We start from the raw sequence: 20,940 nt of genomic DNA, 5'->3' as shown, positions 1-20,940 counted from the left end.
CACTGGTCAACAGATAAAGGATTATGCTAATGAGCATAATGTCCAATGGGTATATCATATGCCTTACTATCCCCAAGCTGCAGGGTTGGTGGAAAGGATGAATGGACTCTTGAAGTCCACTCTGAAAAAGATACACAATAAGGAAGGAGAATATGGCCAGTGGAGAGACAATTTGAGTGAGGCTTTGCAAATTATCAACAATAGGCCTATAACTGATTCCATGACACCATTAATGAGAATGCTGACACCCAATCTTACCATACACGAAACTCATATTGTACATACAATCACTTGGTGGAAGATGAATCAAGAGGCTAAAATTCCTGAAAGAGCAACTCCCCTGTCTGCGGGATTGGATCTCAGCGCAATAGAGGTGACTATTGTGCCGCCAGGTAAGACTGTTCCTATACTAACAGGATTGGGATGTCAAATGCCCAAAGGACATTATGGTCAGATGGCAACTCAGTCTAGTTTTGCTTTAAGAGGGGCCATAGTGGTGGGAGGAGTAATTGATGCTGATTATCAAGGAGAAATTAAAGTTATTATGTCCAATCTAGGACAAGAGCCGCTAGTTATCTCTAAAGGACAGAAGATGGCTCAAATGTTGGTAATACTTATTAGTTTAGATCAAGCCATCGAAGGACAAGCTCCACTAGAACTCTCCGTACGGGGGGATAAAGCATTCGGGTCATCAGATGTGACCAATGTAGGAGCTAGAATTTGGGTACAGAGTCCTCAAGGACCGCCATCGGCGGCTGAAGTCATTGCTGTGGGCAAGGATCGTACTTTGCTAATCATGAGACCAGGAGTGGAAAAATGGGAATATGTTCCTCAAGAGAAATGCTATTTGCGTGAATAAAATTATGCTTTGATCTTTTTTCAGATATTTCTGGGAATATGTGGAATCCTTGGAAGTGGATATTTGGCCAAGGTTGAAGGATGGACACCTGGAACGCAACTTACCACAGAACGAGTGTGGCCTCATCCTAAACCAGGGGACTGGAATGCGTACAATAGAACATTACCCAAAGAAATACCCAAAGAAAGCTGTGGCACGTGGGGAGTATATTATAACTTCTCACAACCAATCTTCCGAGTAAACTTAACCTTGAATCAAACAGATCAGAGTTGGATGTATGGACCACCATTGGAAGAGCCGAATCAACGAGAGGCGGCGTACTATTATTGGCCTGATACTGTCATGACTAATGGAACAGGACAAGTGATTATTGAATCAGAAGAGGAAATAATTTGTTGGGAAGAAAAAATAGAGAAAGATATTGGTTATGGGAGGCTTAATGCTTCTGTCTGGACAAATTATACAGACAAAGGGGAGAATAAGACAATTTTTATATTTCCTTTAAACCACACTATGATAATAATTTGTGCTAATGCTACGGATAGAAAGGTGGAATTCCTGGTGGGGAAGACATTGCCACGGTGTGATAATGTCACGGGTGACTATAATGGCTCTGGACTATGTTGTGGGACTCCAAATTTGCGGGCTTCAGCTTGGAGTAGATGGTTGAGGGTATATCAAAGCACCGCCTTTAAAAGCGATTCGGAACATATGAAGAAGATCCCCTCATCTTGTTTAACGACTGGAATCCAATCACAAAAAACTGTAGTGACTGCTATAGTAACTTTTCCGCCTAACATTCTTTGTCCTATTAGACGAAGAAGAGCGTGGTATGACACACTATTAGGAGGGATGGGAGTGGTTACTGGAACTTTGAATTCCTTTGATATAGAAACATTAGCTAATCGTATGAGTAATGCAGGTAGAGATATACAAGGTGTTTTAACTGTACAGGGGAAGTGGATGCCTACAATATGGCACCCTTGGAAACAGGCCCTACAAATAGATAAATTTTTGTTAGAAATGCAAAATGCTACGAATTCTTTTGCTTTGAAACAAGGATCAAATATTAGTGTTATTTTTGATTGGACCATGTGTACCATGCAAGCTATTTATCAAATGCAACAAAAGGCAACAATGCAGACCCGGCTTATGACAGGAAATGAGTGGGTATGGAGGACTGTGTTTAATAATACGATCCCTGGAGTTTCATGGTTAAAAATTGAGGCTCCCAAAATGGTCTGCAATGATACAGTATGCCAAGGTATATTAAGTCTGTATAATGTAACAAATCAACAAATAATGTGTAGATATGTTATTTTACCATTGCTGTTAGGACCTCCAGGGGACCAATGGCTATGGATGCCTAAAATGAATGGTCTATATATTGATAATAATAATCGTACACATGATTTAAGTTTATGTGAAAACACTTGAGAAGGTAAAATTTGTAGATTGCATTCTGCCATATATGAACCGTGCTTATTACAAGGAACTGTGAATGTTTGTGAATTTACCATTCTCCCAACATCATATAAAATGTTGGTGGAAATTGGTCCACAGGAAGTTTGTGTAATAACGGATGTTCCTGTGGTCCCAGGTATGAAAGTTCCTTATGTTGGATGTCTACAAAATGTTTCAGCTTTAGAGTGGGAAAATCAAACTTTTCTTCTTACTCCTGATCGAGTGGTGCGGAAAACCATACAATGGCAACCTGCCGTGCTGCAGATAAACAACTGGGAGCTGAATATGGCCAAACTTCGGGATATCATAGAAAAATCTAAAGAAGGTTCTGAAATGATTAAAATACTAAATAGGACTATACAACAGCATATAATTAGTACCCCTATAGTAGCGGGGAAAATTGTTAAAATAGGTTCTGTAATTGCTGATGCCACTTCTCATCATTGGTATGATATTTTCATGGGTCATTCCCCTTCAGCTCAAAAGATGTTAATTTGGATCATTCACCCTGTGTTGGTGCTTGTCATTGTAGTAATGATTCTATCCATATGGAATTGCTACATGGCATACAAAGTCTTCTGTAGGAAACCAAAAGTGCTGATGGTGACCTATAGAAGTGGAAAATAATTCCCGTGATCAAGGACCGATTGTGATACCTATGTGATATGTATGGTGTGTGCATGAAGAAGATAGGTGTCCAGATTCCAGATTAGGTGACCACGGGTCTTATTATTCCCTTTTGCATTTAATTCAGCACAGTTTAAGATGGCTGAAGTGGTTGACCGCTACATGACCTGATAAAAGCATGGGGGGTTTTGGTGAAAAAACAATTATACAGCGCCTGCGTGACATGAGCTGATTACAAGCTCAAGAATTAACCACGCAGGCGCCAAGCAGATAGCTGAAAGGGTTGACTGCTACATGACCTGATAAGAGTATGGAGGTTTTGGTGTAAAACAATTATACGGTGCCTGTATGACATGAGCTGATTACGCACCCAAGAATTAATCATGCAGGCGTCAAACGTAAACATGTTATATGAGTATTACTTACAAAAAGTGTACTGCGCATGACTGAACTGATATCTGATTGTAAACAGCATATAACAAAGGGGGTTCTCACTGATGAGCAGGGACATTCCAGGAGATTTTATGGACGCATAACTTCTGTGACAATGAGCTGCTGGATATTTCTCCTCCTCACTAGTCGAGTCCCCCGATAGAGGAGTGATGCTGCAATATCTGGTAATATATATATTGATGCTTACTTTCTCTATGTTATAGATGATGATGATGATTGTGTAATGTTAGACTAGCACTGCTATAATTCATGTGCCTATAATACATATATAGAACTATTATATTAATAAACTATAAATTGTTTTACCGATATAAAGACCTAGTAGTCTTCTTGCCTAATTAGGATATTAGTGAGCGCTACGTACGTAAGTGGCTTGCCCCTCTTAAGGTGAAAACTCGGTAAGACAGGATCCAAAATGGCGTCGGCGAAATCTCGCGAGTTTTCGCCGACACCATTTTGGATTCTGACGTCGTCCTCGCCGGCGACATGTTCTTGCGGCGACGCCATCTTGAGTATCGCGGGATTTCGCCGATCCAAAATAGCGTCACCGCAAGAACATGTCGCCGGCGTGGAGGACGTCTGGATCCAGGATGGCGCCGGCGGAAGAAGATGTCGGGGATCGTGGATCAGCGGCGATGACGGCGTGAGTATGAGAGACGGAGTGAGAGAAAGGGTCGTATGTGGAGTGAAAGAGTGAGTGGACGTGAGTGGAGATGGTGAAAGGTGAGAGAGGAGTGTGTGTTGAGGAGTGTGTGTGTTGAAGGAGGAGTGGTGTGTTGAGGGTTAACATGGTAAGAGGTGTGCGGTGACGTCACCGGTTACAGCTGGACGGAAGTTGTTACAACCGGAAGCTGCTTAGGGCATTTATTATTATAGATTATAAAAATTGGCATTTTGGCGAATGCACATTTGTGTAATATTTGAGTATAATTCAATTAAACTCAAATATATTCAGACATCTCTAGCAGTCAGTAAAACAGCCAAGGTCAGATACCAGAAGGACAGACAAAAGCAAGACATGCTGGGGTCAAAGTCACAAGGAATAATAGGAGGTGACAACAGGTCTAGTAAGGTTAAGCCCCCATTACACATAGCGATATCGCTAGCGATATCGCTGTAAAGTCACCAATTTTGTGACGTAGCAGCGATATTGCTAGCGATATCGCTGCATGTGATACTTACCTCCGACCGGCTCCCCCGCTGATTATCGCTAGTCGCGTGAGAAGGTCCTGGATCATTTCTCGTCGGGCGCTTCCTGCTGGGCTTCCTGTGGCGCCGACGAGCGACGTGTGGACGCGGGCGGGAGGACATCTGGATTGCCGCGTCTGACAGGTAAGTAGCGACCCCCGACCCCAGCGATGTCGCTGGTGAGATCTACCTGTGTGGCAGCTCATTAGCGACCACTTAGCGATGCACCAGCGATCCATATCGTTGTCGGGATCGCTGGTGCATCGCTAAGTGTAACGGTACCCTTAGGATAAAGCCAGGTCAATAACAGGAGATCAGTAGTGATAACATCAGATATACAAAAGGTAAATTAAGCACTATATCTGGAAACTCCCAGCAGACTATTAAGTCGCGGTCACACTTGCGAGTGCAATGCGAGAAACTTGTGCAAGTCTCTCACATCAATACCCGGCACTGCCCCCGGCACTTGGCTGCATGTCTTGCTATGCAGCAGAATGCTCCGGTCTGAACAGCCAACAGCAGTGCCGGGTATTGATGCAAGAGACTCACATGAATTTCTCGCATTGCACTCGCAAGTGTGACCCCGGCCTTAGGAGTTTAAGTAGGATGTGATGCTGTCCTTTTGGCCACAGTAGTCAACTAATTACTCTGTCTAAGCTGCAGGACAGCAAACAGAAGTATACTGCTAGGAAGTACCAAAATTCCTAGCCATACCAGTATCTCTGACAGTATATTGTCTGCCTCATCCAGGGATACTGACCCGCACTGGACCTACCTGCAGAGAAAATACAATGGCACCAGGCTACAGATGCAGATGTCACTGTAGAAAGTCCAGGCAGAGATCTCACAGTCACTTTTTAACTTGAAGCAATGGAATTAGCAATTTTCTGTCCTTTTGTGTTATTTGGTTAAATTAGTATGTCTTCTTTGATTAATCATAATTTTGCATTTCATTTAAATCACTGCACTTCCTGAAAACTATATCTCACTTCATAGATGGGATCATAGAGGCCTGCGGACAGGTCTCTGTCTCTCTGATCTGTTGGCTGTCTTTAGTCTTTGTTGTGGAGTAGAAGACAATAAGCGTATGCTATTCTACAGGTCTGAAAGCACAGGAATGCTTCAAAATTAATACAATTTTGAAAAAATTGAGACTATTTGTCCAATGAGCAAGTCAGTTGCAACTAAGGAGCTACTAACTAGGTGTGCTGAATTACTTAAGGAAACCCTCCCATGAATCTTTGTTTTCAGTAAATGTGTGCACATATCTACAGTATGTTGTGTTGTGTGAATGTGTTAATATACTCAATTACTGCTGCTTACTCTGGTCCTCATCTCAGTGACACCACCACAATTCACACTATGCTCATTTCTGACGCTGCATAGGCTTACATTGCGTTGTATTCCAGAATCTGATTTTTCCTATTCCACAGGATATGTTGGCGCTTTTACAATTGTTATTTTTTTGTAGCAATGTTTTTATTTCTTTTCCACACAGAACCTGGAGCAGCACCATCGAACTGGAATCGTCCTTGGTTGGAGCGGCCCCTCATCGAACAGCCACCAAACAGTCCAAGTCATACACCAGCGATGCAGCAAGTGGGCAGCCTTCACAGGCTGGAGAACAGGCAGCTGGTCCTTCAGGTGTTCCCCTGTCCCAGGCCTCTGCCACTGCTTTTTTTGTGTCTTCCCACCAGCGGCAGAAGGCCTTGGACAGGTCACTCATGCGTGAGTTTGTTCACTTGAGTTCAGTCTTCCAGAATGGCCTGAAGGCGCTAGGAGATTGACTGGAAAGTGGTTTTACCCATATAAACACACTTTTCCAGGATGTCAACTGACGCCTTGACCACCTGGAAGCTGACTTTCAGAGACCAGCATAACATTTTTTTACTGCTATAGAGCTGGGCATGTCGGAACATGCTGATCTCCAGCTGAATGTGATGCAGGCATGCAATGCTGCTTATGGTCAGGCTATGCAGCAGACTCAGTACTTACAGCAGTCACACATGGCATTTCTGTCTGTGCCACCACTAACCCACTTCACCTCTTTACCAAGTTCTGCTGCATACAAATGTACCACCACCACCATGCCCAGTCCTGCTGCACACCACTATACCACCACCACCATGGTAGGTCCTTCTGCTGAACGTCAGTCCACCGCCACCACCATGCCGGTTCCTGCTCCTGCACGCCCATCCACATCTACCACCATGCCGGTTCCTGCTCCTGCACGCCCGTCCACATCTACCACCATGCTTATTCCTGCTCCTGCAAGCCTGTCCACATCCACGTTGCTGAGTCATGCTCCTGTATGCCCGTTTACCTCCACAATGAGTCCTGGTACTGCATGCCATCCTCAACCCACCACTCCCACCCTCCCAAAGAGACACAGAAGCAGCAAGCTGCCTAGTAGCAGCTCTGGACAGAGATCTGGACAGAAATCCAAAAAGAAGAAGCATGACCCCAAAACTGTCCTACCACCTCCACCCTCACCTCCCAATGTATCTCTGTTCTCCAGTTTCTCTCTCCCTTCCAGTGTTTCTCTTCCATCCCATGGTTCCCCTCTTATTGTGTCTACTCCCATCCTTGACCTCCCAGACCTTACACATTTAGCAGACCCTTCCCCTGGAACCCCTTCATCATCCACATGTAGCCAATCATCCCAGCTCTACACCACCCGGGCCTATAACATTTTGCCCTTGCACATTCACAAAAGTTAAGTTTTGTTGCTAAATAAAATTGTGGTTTATTTTCACCAATCACTGCTTGTTCTTTGTCTCTTTCTGTGCTGTTGCCGTCAAAACCCACTGTGAACACCTTATAAAACTAAGTATTGTAATGTTGAGGGCACTTGGAACAGGTGCTTAAGGTGTTTTATTTTTTTTGTCAGCAATCACAACAGGTACATTTTAACATTACAGGTACATAACATTACAGGAACATTTTACTGGCTTAAACCATTTCATCTTGCCTTGCCTCAAGTCCTATATCCGAAACAAAGAAGGCAGCAAATGTATCCCTCATTTGGGCAACTTCCCTTGTTGTCCTCAGAGCGTGATGTTGGTACTCTGGCAATGGGGTAGAAATAGATTCATCAAGATCTACATTGGGTCGCTCTTTAACCATGATGTAGTTGTGCAGAACCACACACACTTTCACAACGTCATTGACAATCTCAATTTTTAGATTAATGGCTGTTCTGAAAATCCGCCATTTAGATACCAGCAAACCAAAGGCACACTCCACAGTTCTTCGTGCCCTTGTGAGATGGTAGCTAAAAATCCTTTTTGTGTGGTTCAAGTCCAGACAAGAGTATGGTTTAAGGAGGTTTCCACACATTTGAAAAGCCTTATCCCCGAGCACAACAAGCAGGATTAGAGGTCCTTGAGTGTTGGGAAGAGGTTGTGGCAGTGGAAAATTTAAATTATTCCCATATAAGTGTTGGCCCATGTCTGAGTTTTTGAATGTGTGGGAGTCATTCCCTCTTCTAAAAGATCCAATGTCCATGGCGACAAATCTACAGTCCGCAGCTGCAATTGCCATGAGTACTATAGAAAAGTATATTTTATAATTAAAATACTCAGATCCAGTTCCAGCCGGATTGGTAATTCGAATATATTTTCCATCCACAGCTCCCAAACATATTGGGAAATTACAAATTTCCCAAAATTTTTTGGCATTTTCCTGCCAGATTTCAGGGGTGGGTAGGGGGATAAATTCCTCATGTAGAACATCCCACAAAGCCCGGCAGGTGTCTGCAACAATCCCAGAAAGGGTGGAAATGCCAATCCGGAATTGGAAATGGAGCGATAGTAAGCTCTCTCTGGTAGCCAGGAATCTGTTGAAAAGAGAAAGGAAAAAAAAATTAAGTACATGCCTTTTAGCACAAAAATATTTATGACAGCTGTTTAGCTGAACAGAAAAAGGAAAAAAAAACTTATGGACATGGCAGAACAATAATATTTATGACAGGCATTCCGTTTAAAAAATTACGTACCTTAGGGTCACCAGCAGACGCTTCTTAGCAGGAATTGCTCTACGTAGCTGTGTGTCCTGCCTGCTACTGGCTCCTTGTACACATAGTAGCAAATCACTGAAATTCTGTTGATACTACAACATGTACTTAAAATATTTAGCCAGTTTTTCATGAAGCTCACTGTATAAGGAGTGGTAGGCTCCACGGCTCTCTCGGAGTTCAACAATGGGATGTTGCCAAAAGCGCTGACATCTTATCAGTCTTTCTCTTTTCCTTTCTTGCTCACAAGCAAATGCAAAGGCAAGAAACAAGTTCACATCCAAATCCAGATTACGATAGAAACTCTCCATGCAAAGATCCATCTTGACGCTGGATACAGCAGCAAAAGATGAGGATTTCATCTGTACAAGGGTCTATATACAGAATTTCCATGAGACACACCCATTGGGCATGGCTTGTGTCAAGGAAATTTTCCTGGAAAATCATTTTCCTATCGAAAGCATGCGTATAAAAAGCGCAAACGCATGTAAAAATGCATGCAAACGCTGCATTCTTTGCTGTCATATGTAGGCTGATGCAGATTAAAAACGCAGCATGCGTTTTCGGTTGCAGATGATACGCTGCACACATAGACGCAAATGTGAACCTAGCCTAAGAAACTTCATTTTTGTAACTTCATCTTAGTGACTAATAACACAGCTTAGATTCAATGTTTTCAGTGTTTACATATATCTTGGCTCCTATAGAGTACCGCTGTGTTTTCTTTTTCTGTATAATGCAGCTATCGCAGCTGGCACCTGTTGACACCTAGGAGGTGCTGGTCAGGTTTTTTATATCTATCTATCTATCTGTCTATTTACTGTATTGTCTATCTATCTATCTATCTATCTATCTATCTATCTATCTATCTACCTCAAAGAATATGGAGCGCTGCCTTCATTTTTTAATCTCAATTTAAACTTGGGGCAAGTATTGGACTTTTTGCCTGGGAGGCCTGGCACCCAACAGTAAGCATTGTGCTGTTTCTTTTTTTCGTGTATCTATCTATCTATCTATTATCAATCAATCTATTACACAGGTCAACGAAAAAAAAATTTTTTTCTGGTGTCCAAAATATTTTAATGAATTTGGGGTATTTTTGGGGTGCTGATTCTGAATATGTCATCAGTTTTGCCAGATTGGCTCAAGTTTTTGAGATTTTTGGTATCTTATTTATAGCACTTGTTGGTAAATGCGACGCATCATCTCATTAATTTCTTTGGATTAGTACTTGAACTGAGCAGTTCTCAATATAGTTTTGTGTTAATTAGTGTTCTAAAAGTTTGTTCATAGCTTGATTTTTGCACTAACTTTATGTTGTTGTCTGTTTTCCAGTGAAAAGCATGAACTCATCATGAAGAAGTTGTCTTAACGATCCAGACTCATTCTGTTACATTTGTGGTGAATATACACTGCCAAAACATAGAAGAAACATAACAGACTTCGTAAAAAAAGTGTATTTTGCCTATTTTGGGGTTATGCTTGGGGACCAAGACAAGTTTTGGGCACCACACATAGTGTGCAAAGCATGTATCGAATTATTACGAAAATGGAGCAAAGGACAAAGAAAAAGCTTCAAATTTGGTGTTCCAATGGTGTGGAGAGAGCCAAAAAATCATCATGATGACTGTTATTTCTGTGCAGTGCAAGTGCAAGGATTCAATAAGCATAAGAAACGAAAATGGGAGTAACATGGAATCTGCAAGAAGGCCTGTCCCTCATTGTGAAGATGTGCCTGTACCTGTGTTTACCATAAATAACAGTCATCATGATGATTTTTTGGCTCTCTCCACACCATTGGAACACCAAATTTGAAGCTTTTTCTTTGTCCTTTGCTCCATTTTCGTAATAATTCGATACATGCTTTGCACACTATGTGTGGTGCCCAAAACTTGTCTTGGTCCCCAAGCATAACCCCAAAATAGGCAAAATACACTTTTTTTACGAAGTCTGTTATGTTTCTTCTATGTTTTGGCAGTGTGTATTCACCACAAATGTAACAGAATGAGTCTGGATCGTTAAGACAACTTCTTCTTGATGAGTTCATGCTTTTCACTGGAAAACAGACAACAACATAAAGTTAGTGCAAAAATCAAGCTATGAACAAACTTTTAGAACACTAATTAACACAAAACTATATTGAGAACTGCTCAGTTCAAGTACTAATCCAAAGAAATTAATGAGATGATGCGTCGCATTTACCAACAAGTGCTATAAATAAGATACCAAAAATCTCAAAAACTTGAGCCAATCTGGCAAAACTGATGACATATTCAGAATCTGCACCCCAAAAATACCCCAAATTCGATGAAATATCTTTGGCACCAAAAATGCTGTTGACCAGTGTTATCTATCTATTTTCAGGGTTCTTGCTGTCTTTGTACTGTACTTGGCTGATGAAATTTCATGGTTCCTTAGAGATGGGTGTGTAAAAATTGGACAGCAGACGCATGGTCCGTGTGCCATCCGATTCTTTTTCACGCACCCATTGACTTGTATTGGCAAGTCTTGTCCGATACACAAGTGCAATTGCAGCATGCTGAGATTTTTTCCTCAGTCTGATTAGAGCTTAGGAAAAACTCGCAGATCAGCAGGGACTCTTTGTATTACATTTGACAGAGTGCAAGGCAATGATTTCTCATATTGCACTCCTCCGTATTATACGTCAGTGTAAATGAGCCCTAAAGAGAATGAAACAGGACTAAGGGTTGTAACACCTTTTTTCCCACATGCATTAGGGTGGTTTCACATTAGCGTTTCAGGGCGCAGCGACGGCCTGCGCACAGCCGTCACTAAGCCCCGCCCCCTGCCGCGCCTCCTCCGGTAGCTCCGCCTACAAGCGCATGACGCTGCATGCGTCCTGCGTCCCCTATCTCTATCACTGGGGATGCAGGACGTGTGCAATATGCATTTGACGGCGCATGCATCCTTTTGACGATACGCCGAGCGCAACCAAATTGCAGAAGGTTGCGTTTAGCGCTGGTTGGTGCACCATCAAAAGGACGCATGTGCCGCCAAATGCATACTGCACACGGCCTTCATCCCCAGTGATAAAGATAGGGGATGCAGGACGCATGCAGCATCATGTGCCCGTAGGCGGAGCTACCGGAGGAGGTGCGGCAGGGGGCGGGGCTTAGCGGTGGCCGTGCGCAGGCCGTCGCTGTGCCCTGAAATGCTAATGTGAAACCACCCTAAGTTAGTCATTTGTAAGGTTAAATCTTGTAGTGATATGACCTTTAGTTGAATGTTTCCAATGGAGTGTTCTCTCTTTCATAGATCAATTGACATGAATGGTATTAGAGCTTTTTCTTTGATTAAGTGAGCAAGTCCACGGAAATAAAGACATCACGTTTCTATATATAACTGTTTGTGCAATTAATAAGACTTGTAATCTAGAGTTAGCTGCTCTTTATAATTCTAGATGACACATATACACTAATGAATTTAGCAGTATGATTGAATGAGGTTTCATGCTGAATGGAGCAGTAACATATTGAATTATGCCATATGGGAGCATGCATGATGATTTCTTGCTTAGTTATAATGAATGTTGAATATTTCACATAATTACTAAAATGTTTCCATGGTTTAGAAGTGATTGCATTGAGTTCTACTTGTCCTGTGAACTTAAAATTTATGCTTGATTCCACATCTAATGATGAGTTGGTCTGCCACTGTGACAGATAAAGGAGGTAAGATTGAAGACATTTTATATTCAGAAGGCTTTAAATATGCAGAAAACACTAAATACATCTGTTCAGTATATTCTGTCAAATGCTATAAATTAAGAATATGTACACTAACCTTATATCAGTGATTGACACCTCCTTACATAAGTGTGCATACAGAGATAATTGATTAGGCTGGCCTACTTGACTCTTAAGCTTAAAATGAGTAATACTTTCAATGAATAAAATACAGGTCAAATGTAATATGCAGGTGCTGGGATGCAGTAACACAAATGCTGTAGAGCAGGGGTTAATTATATTGATTTACTCAACAGTAGGGAACTCCACGCAGGGCGATAGCAGGGTAAAAGGGTACAAAACTAAACTGACTAAACGACTGTTTAACTAACAGTCTCTGGTTAACAGTTCACTTATTGCGGCTCCGCAGCCTGTCGCTCGCTGAAGGTCCAGTGGGTAGCAGGATGCTGGCGGCAGATGGTGTGGTGTCTGCTGGTGTCCTCATCCTCGCCCAGCACACGGTCCTACTTCTGGTAGCAGCAGGTGGTCTCCAGTTTGCCCGCTGAGCCCCTAGTCCATATATCTGTGGAGCAAAAGAATAGAGCTCTCCGCAGGATTCCTCTCAGCATGTGTCTCTTTGAGCAGCCTCCGTCACCTGAAGGGCTGTGCTGCAATGCTCTGCACCTCTCTAGATGTCAGACCTGCAATGCTCCGTCAGTCTCACGCTCCACTGTCCACCCGCCGGTTTCGGTGCGTGCCTCACTATGCCGCACTTTCTCTTCACACCACAACCAGTCACTGCCCTCTCAGCATTTGCATTCTGTACCCTTTACCACATCAGCGCTCTGGTGGGAAGACAGCTTTCATTGCCACGCAACCCATTTTACCTCACACTGACTGGCCATGCCCCCTTCACCCTGGTTACTGTTTTGCTCTGGCTGCAATCTAGTTCACCCCAGAAACAGGAGTTCTGGACCCAGCTCTCCAGCAGCTATGGTAGGCCGGTCTTCCCTTCTACACATACTAAACACTTTGTGAAAAATCTTTATATCATTCTATTCAGTTTCTCCTGTTGGCAGATCAAAAATCAATCTGCATGTCCAATGAGACATTTTACCCTTAAGGCCAGAGACACATTAGTGTTTAAAAACCCATTCCAATGTTGATCTGGAAATTTCTGATGAGTGTTAGGCAAGTGGCATGCTATTTTCAATGTACAATGCAATTTTTATCACCTAGTGTATGAAGGACATCAGATTGTTAATGCCACCCATATGCAATGTGATTTTAACAATAGCTTTAACATAGATTAATTCTCTATATCATTTAACCCCTTCACCCCCAAGGGTGGTTTGCACGTTCATGACCGGGCCAATTTTTACAATTCTGACCACTGTACCTTTATGAGGTCATAACTCTCGAACGCTTCCATGGATCCCGGTGATTCTGACATTGTTTTCTCGTGACATATTGTACTTCATGTTAGTGGTAAAATTTCATTCAAATAACTTGCGTTTATTTGTGAGAAAAACGGAAATTTGGCGAAAATTTTGAAAATTTCGCAATTTTCCAACTTTGAATTTTTATGCCCTTAAATCACAGAGATACGGCACACAAAAAACTTGATAACTAACATTTCCCACATGATTACTTTACATCAGCACAATTTTGGAACCAAAATTTTTTTTTGTTAGGAAGTTATAAGGGTTAAAAGTTGACCAGCGATTTCTCATTTTTACAACACCATTTTATTTTTAGGACCACATCACATTTGAAGCCACTTTGAGGGGTCTATATGATAGAAAATACCCAAAAGTGACACCATTCTAAAAACTGCACCCCTTAAGGTGCTCAAAACCACATTCAAGAAGTTTATTAACCCTTTAGGTGCGTCACATGAAATTTTTTGAATATTTAAAAAAAAATGAACATCTAACTTTTTTTCATAAAAAAAATACTTCAGGTTCAATTTTTTTTATTTTACCAAGGGTAACAGGAGAAATTGAACTGCAAAAGTTATTGTGCAATTTGTCCTGAGTACGCAGATACCTGATATGTGGGGGGGAACGACTGTTTCGGCGCATGGCAGAGCTCAGAATGGAAGGAGCGCAGTTTGACTTTTTCAATGCAAAATTGGCTGGAATTCAGATTGGACGCCATGTCACGTTTGGAGAGTCCCTGATGTACCTAAACAGTGGAAACCCCCTACAAGTGACCCCATTTTGGAAACTAGACCCCCCAAGGAACTTATCTAGATATGTGATGAGAACTTTGAACCCACAAGGGCTTTACAGAAGTTTATAACGTACAGCGGTACAATTAAAAAATCATATTTTTTCCACAAAAATGATCTTTTCACCCTCAATTCTTATTTTCCCAAGGGTAACAGGACCCTAAAAGTTATTGTGCAATTTGTCCTGAGTACGCTGATACCCCACATGTGGGGGTAAACCACTATTTGGGCGCATGGCAGAGCTCGGAAGGGAAGCAGCGCCACTTGACGTTTTTGGCTGGAATTGAGATCGGACACCATGTCGCGTTTGGAAAACCCCTGATGTACCAAAACAGTGGAAACCCCCCACAAATGACACCATTTTGGAAAATAGACCCCCTAAGGAACTTATCTAGATGTGTGGTGAGAACTTTGAACCCCCATGGGCTTTACAGAAGTTTATAACATAAAGCCATACAATTAAAAAATCATATTTTTTTCCACAAAAATGATCTTTTCACCCTCAATTCTTATTTTCCCAAGGGTAACAGGACCCTAAAAGTTATTGTGCAATTTGTCCTGAGTACGCTGATACCCCACATGTGGGGGTAAACCACTATTTGGGCGCATGGCAGAGCTCGGAAGGGAAGCAGCGCCACTTGACGTTTTTGGCTGGAATTGAGATCGGACACCATGTCGCGTTTGGAAAACCCCTGATGTACCAAAACAGTGGAAACCCCCCACAAATGACACCATTTTGGAAACTAGACCCCCTAAGGAACTTATCTAGATGTGTGGTGAGCACTTTGACCCCACCAGTGCTTCACAGAAGTTTACAACGCCCGGGCGTGAAAATAAAAAATTCTTATTTTTTCCACAAACATGATCTTTTAGTCACCATTTTTTTATTTTCCCAAGGGTACCAGGAGAAATTGGACCCCAAAAGTTGTTGTCCAATTTGTCCTGAGTATCAATACCCCATATGTGGGAGAAAACTACTGTATGGGCACACGTCGGGGCTCGGAAGGGAAGTGGTGACGTTTTGGAATGCAGACTTTGATGGAATGGTCTGCGGGTGTCATGTTGCCTTTGGAGAGCCCCTAATGTACCTAAACAGTGGAAACCCCCCACAAATGACACCATTTTGTAAACTAGACCCCCCAAGGAACTTATCTAGATGTGTGGTGAGCACTTTGACCCCCCCAGTGCTTCACAGAAGTTTACAACGCCCGGGCGTGAAAATAAAAAATTCGTATTTTTTCCACAAACATGATATTTTAGTCACCAATTTTTTATTTTCCCAAGGGTACGAGGAGAAATTGAACCCCAAAAGTTGTTGTCCAATTTGTCCTGAGTATGCTGATACCCCATATGTGGGAGAAAACTACTGTATGGGCACACGTCGGGGCTCGGAAGGGAAGTAGTGACGTTTTGGAATGCAGACTTTGATGGAATGGTCTGCGGGTGTCATGTTGCCTTTGGAGAGCCCCTAATGTACCTAAACAGTGGAAACCCCCCACAAATGACACCATTTTGTAAACTAGACCCCCCAAGGAACTTATCTAGATGTGTGGTGAGCACTTTGACCCCCCCAGTGCTTCACAGAAGTTTACAACGCCCGGGCGTGAAAATAAAAAATTCGTATTTTTTCCACAAACATGATCTTTTAGTCACCATTTTTTTATTTTCCCAAGGGTATCAGGAGAAATTGGACCCCAAAAGTTGTTGTCCAATTTGTCCTGAGTACGCTGATTTCCCATATGTGGGAGAAAACTACTGTATGGACACACGTCGGGGCTCGGAAGGGAAGCAGTGACGTTTTGGAATGCAGACTTTGATGGAATGGTCTGCGGGTGTCATGTGCGTTTGGAGAGCCCCTGATGTACTTAAACTATTGAAACTCCCCACAAGTGACCCCATTTTGGACACTAGACCCCCCACGGAACTTTTCTAGATGTGTGGTGAGCACTTTGAACCCCCAAGTGCTTCACAGAAGTTTATAACGCTCGGACGTGAAAATAAAAAAATCATTTTTTTCCACAAAAATGATATTTTTGCCCCCAATTTTTTATTTTCCTAAGGGTAACAGGAGAAATTGGACCCCAAAAATTGTTTTGCAATTTGTCCTGAGTAGGCTGATACCCTACATGTGGGGGTAAAACACTGTTTGGGCGCATAGCAGAGCTTGGAAGGGAAGGAGCACCATTTGACTTTTTCAACTCAGAATTGGCTGGAATTGAGATCAGACGCCATGTTGCATTTGGAGAGCCCCTGATGTGCCCAAACAGTGGAAACCCCCAATTCTAACTCCAACCCGAACCCCAACACGCCCCTAACCCTAGCCCTAACCCTAGCCCTAACCCTAGCCCTAACCCTAGCCCTAGCCCTAACCCTAACCCTACCCTAACCCTACCCCAACACACCCCTAGCCCTAACCCTAGCCCTAACCCTAATGGAAAAATGGAAATAAATACATTTTTTTTATTTTATTATTTTTCCCTAACTAAGGGGGTGATAACGGGGGGTTTGATTTACTATTTATGGCGGTTTTTATGTTTGGCGGCTGTCGCACGCTAAAAGACGCTTTTTATTGTAAAAATAGTTTTTGCATCACCACATATTGAGAGCTATAATTTTTCCGTATTTTGACCCACCGAGTCATGTGAGGTCTTATTTTTTGCGGGACGAGTTGATGTTTTTATTGGTACCATTTTCGGGCACGTGAAATTTTTTGATCGCTTTTTATTCCGATTTTTGTGACGCAGAATGAACAAAAACCAGCGTTTCATGAATTTCTTTTGGGGGGGGGGGTTTACACCGTTCCGCGTGCGGTAAAATTGATAAAGCGGTTTTATTCTTCGGGTCAGTACGGTTACAGCGATACCTCATTTAGGTCGTTTTTTTATGTTTTTGTCGGTTTTATGCAATGAAAACTATTTTATATAAAAAATAATTATTTTTGCATCGCTTTATTCTGCGAGTTATAACTTTTTTATTTTTTCACTGATGATGCTGTATGGCAGCTTGTTTTTTGCGGGACAAGATGACGTTTTCAGCGGTACCATGGATATTTATATGCGTCTTTTTGATCGCGCGTTATTGCACTTTTTGTTTGGCGGTATGATAATAAATCATTATTTTTTGCTTCGTTTTTTATTTTTGTTTTTTAAGGGGTTCGCTAAAGGGGTTAACTATTGGGACAGTTTTATAGGGCGGGTCGTTACGGACGCGGCGATACCTAATATGTGTACTTTTATTGTTTTTTTTTTTTATTATTTTCAAAAAATGAATTTATTGGGGAATATTTTTTTTTTTTTTTACTAATTTATTTGGCGATTTTTTTTAATTTATTTTTACACTTTTTTTTTATTTTTTTTTTACTTTATTACATAGTCCCAGGTGGGACATCACTGTCCTGTGACAGATCGCTGATCTGTCACATCACAGATCACTGTGACAGATCAGCAATCTGTCACAGGCAGTGCACAAGGCTTCCTCATGCCTGCGCTTTGCAGGCACTGAGGAAGCCAGCTTCCCCAGGCCCCCGAAGGCCCCCGTCGCCATCTTGGATTCGGGGGCCTGGAGGAAAGGAGCCCCCCGCAGCAGCGCTGCACATTGCGCTGCCGTGGGGGGCTCAGGGAAGCACGGAGGGAGCCCCCTCCCTGCCGATGCTTCCCTTTAACCCCCGGTACACCGCGATCATGTTTGATCGCGGTGTGCAAGGGGTTAACGTGTCGGGGGCGGTCCGTGACCGCCCCTGACACATTGTGCCGGGTGTCAGCTGTGATAATCAGCTGACACCCGGCCGCGATCAGCGGCGCTCACCACGTGGGCGCCGCTGATCACGGTAGACGTACTATCCCGTCCCCGGTCATACGGGCCCGGGTACTGTGGACGGGATAGTACGTCTCATGTCAGGAAGGGGTTAAGGATAGTTTTCAAAGGAATACATTCTTCAATATCCAGAGTGGGCAATTTATATGGATACACCTAAACAAAATGGGAATGGTTGGTGATATCAACTTCCTGTTTGTGGCACATTAGTATATTGGAGGGGGGAAACTTTTCAAGATGGGTGGTGACCATGGAAGCCATTTTGAAGTCGGCCATTTTGGATCCAGCTTTATTTTTTTCAATGGAAAGAGGGTCACGTGCAGGGTCGGACTGGGGTGCCTAGGGCCCACCAGGGGAATTGACTCTAGGGGCCCACCCTATGGCTACAATAAACGGTTTTATTAAGTGTTCGTTTTTTGGCTAAAATGTGTGCCTTTTAGCAAACTGTACAGTGTGCAAAAGAGAACGTTCTCAGCCTCCTATGTATCATACAGACCGCACTCTCAGTCTCCTATATATATCGTACAGACCGCACTCTCAGCCTCCTATATATCATAAAGACCACACTCTCAGCCTCCTATATATCATACAGACCACACTCTCAGCCTCCTATGTATCATACAGAACGCACTCTCAGCCTCCTATATATCGTACAGACCACACTCTCAGCCTCCTATATATCATACAGACCACACTCTCAGCCGACCAAATATGTTACAGACCGCACTCTCAGACTCCTATATATCATACAGACCGCACTCTCAGCCTCCTATATATCGTACAGACCGCACTCTCAGCCTCCTATATATCATTCAGATCACACTCTCAGCCTCCAATATATCATACAGACAGCACTCTCAGCCTCCTATATATCATACAGACCGCACTCTCAGCCTCCTATATATCGCACAGACCGCACTTTAAGCCTCCTATATATAGTACAGACCGCACTCTCAGCCTCCTATATATCATACAGACCGCACTCTCAGCCTCCTATATATCGTACAGACCGCACTCTCAGCCTCCTATAAGGGTCGCCTGTGGGGGTGCTCGGTACTGGGCCGGTATCAGCGGGATGTGTCACAGCAGCGGGGACCCAGTCCGTGGCCCTGGGCGCCCAAGTAATGGGGGGAATGTAATGATTTGAATAAATAGTTCATGACGCCACCTGTGGTGTTCGGCAAGTGAGACGTTAGGCTGACGCTGCATGCAGATCCTCTGGGGCTGGTGGTGTATTGCAGCCAAGATGGTGAAGCTCCCCACAGGTGGAGCTGTAGCCCCAGGGCAGTGTAGATGTGGGGGAAGAGGAGAGGCACAAGTACCCAGATGTAGCGGGGCTGGATGCGTTGGCGCAAGAATGAATGGAGGACACCAGGGCTTGCAGTTCCAAAGCTTTACTCACAGTCTGTAGTACACACAGGTGCCTGCCTTCGTGCCGTGTCCTCGGGGCAGGGACTCAGTCAACCTCCAGGCAAGATGGAATGCTCCCTTCCAACGCTCCGCCAACATGTGCCTTTCTGAACGTCTCTATAGCGCCTTTAAGTGTGAAGTACTCCCAGTACTGAGTTACACTGGATTGCCTCCTGACAGATGTTCCCAAGAACTCTACTTGTACGGCAGACAGCTGTAGCCTGCTTCCGGGACTCTCTACTCCTGAGTCCCGGCTCACTATCCAAGTTGCTGTTGTGCCCCCAAGTCTTAGATGGGAGTAGTGCATTTACAGCCCACTACTCCACCGGCATCTGCTGCAGAACCATTAATGTCCATACAACCTCGGGGACCGGGCCCCGGCCTTGTGCTTAGAACTTCTAGGCATGGTTCTTCCTCTAACCCACGTCCTCTCTGTTACCTTTTACTCCTTCGTTCCATTCTAATCTCTCTCTCTTATGGAAGATCAGGTTTCAGTTCAATGTCTTTCTCCTTCTTTCCTTTCCTGTGCCAGCAGACCCAGGTCACTTAGGTCTGCTGCAGCACCTCCTTCCTCCATCCCTCTTTCAGGGATCTTCTTTCCTCACTCCTCTTTGAGTGGCTTCCTCTCCCAGACTGACCTGTAATTCTAAACCTTCCTGCTCTTTTATGTATTCTCAACTCCACCCACCTCCCAGCACGTTTAGTGTTCCAAGCAGGGAACCACTAAAGGTGTTCTGCTACTCTCTAAGCAAGGAGCCGCAATGTGGCTTTACTGAACTACTCTGTTGTGTGGGGTGAGTGTTGGAGCGTGGTCAGGAGCCTCCAACTTACCTGGACGGTGGGGCACCACACCTTAGGAGGAGGTGCAGTAACTCTGTGGCGACTGAGCCTCAGGGGCGCCACATACCCCCGTTAAACACAGCACATCCGCGGGCTGCAAGTTAAACAGAGTTAACAATACAGGAACATACAAATTTTTGTAATGCTGAATAAACATGTCTTATACTAAACTTCCCAATGTGGGAGGCACTCATTCTTGAACGTTGCAAACAATTCTTAATTAACTATCTAAAATCTTAAGTCAAAAGTGCAATTTTCAATACAATACGTAATTCAAAGTGCTATTGTCTGTTACTCACTATCACTTCAGTATTCTTCATCAACAGATTTCTTTCCATCTTTAGCGCACATT

The 20,940-nt window shown here is 43.4% G+C and overlaps 1 protein-coding gene across 1 annotated transcript; it reads left to right on the top strand.

The window, feature by feature from the left end:
* Window positions 1-301: 301 nt before the first annotated feature.
* On the top strand, window positions 302-859 carry LOC141048328 (deoxyuridine 5'-triphosphate nucleotidohydrolase-like). The gene has a single exon (XM_073543813.1). The coding sequence runs from the start codon at window positions 302-304 to the stop codon at window positions 857-859; it is 558 nt and encodes a 185-aa protein (XP_073399914.1).
* Window positions 860-20,940: the final 20,081 nt, after the last annotated feature.

Source organism: Dendrobates tinctorius, unplaced genomic scaffold (assembly GCF_039654945.1).
Source record: "Dendrobates tinctorius isolate UK_male_01 unplaced genomic scaffold, ASM3965494v1 ptg000134l, whole genome shotgun sequence".
Taxonomy (NCBI): domain Eukaryota; kingdom Metazoa; phylum Chordata; class Amphibia; order Anura; family Dendrobatidae; genus Dendrobates; species Dendrobates tinctorius.
This window is presented reverse-complemented; position numbering and strand designations above follow the sequence as displayed.

What these genes read in the sequence shown, in the direction of transcription:
- LOC141048328 (XM_073543813.1), top strand. Translation starts at nt 302, where the DNA reads ATGAATCAAGAGGCTAAAATTCCTGAAAGAGCAACTCCCCTGTCTGCG.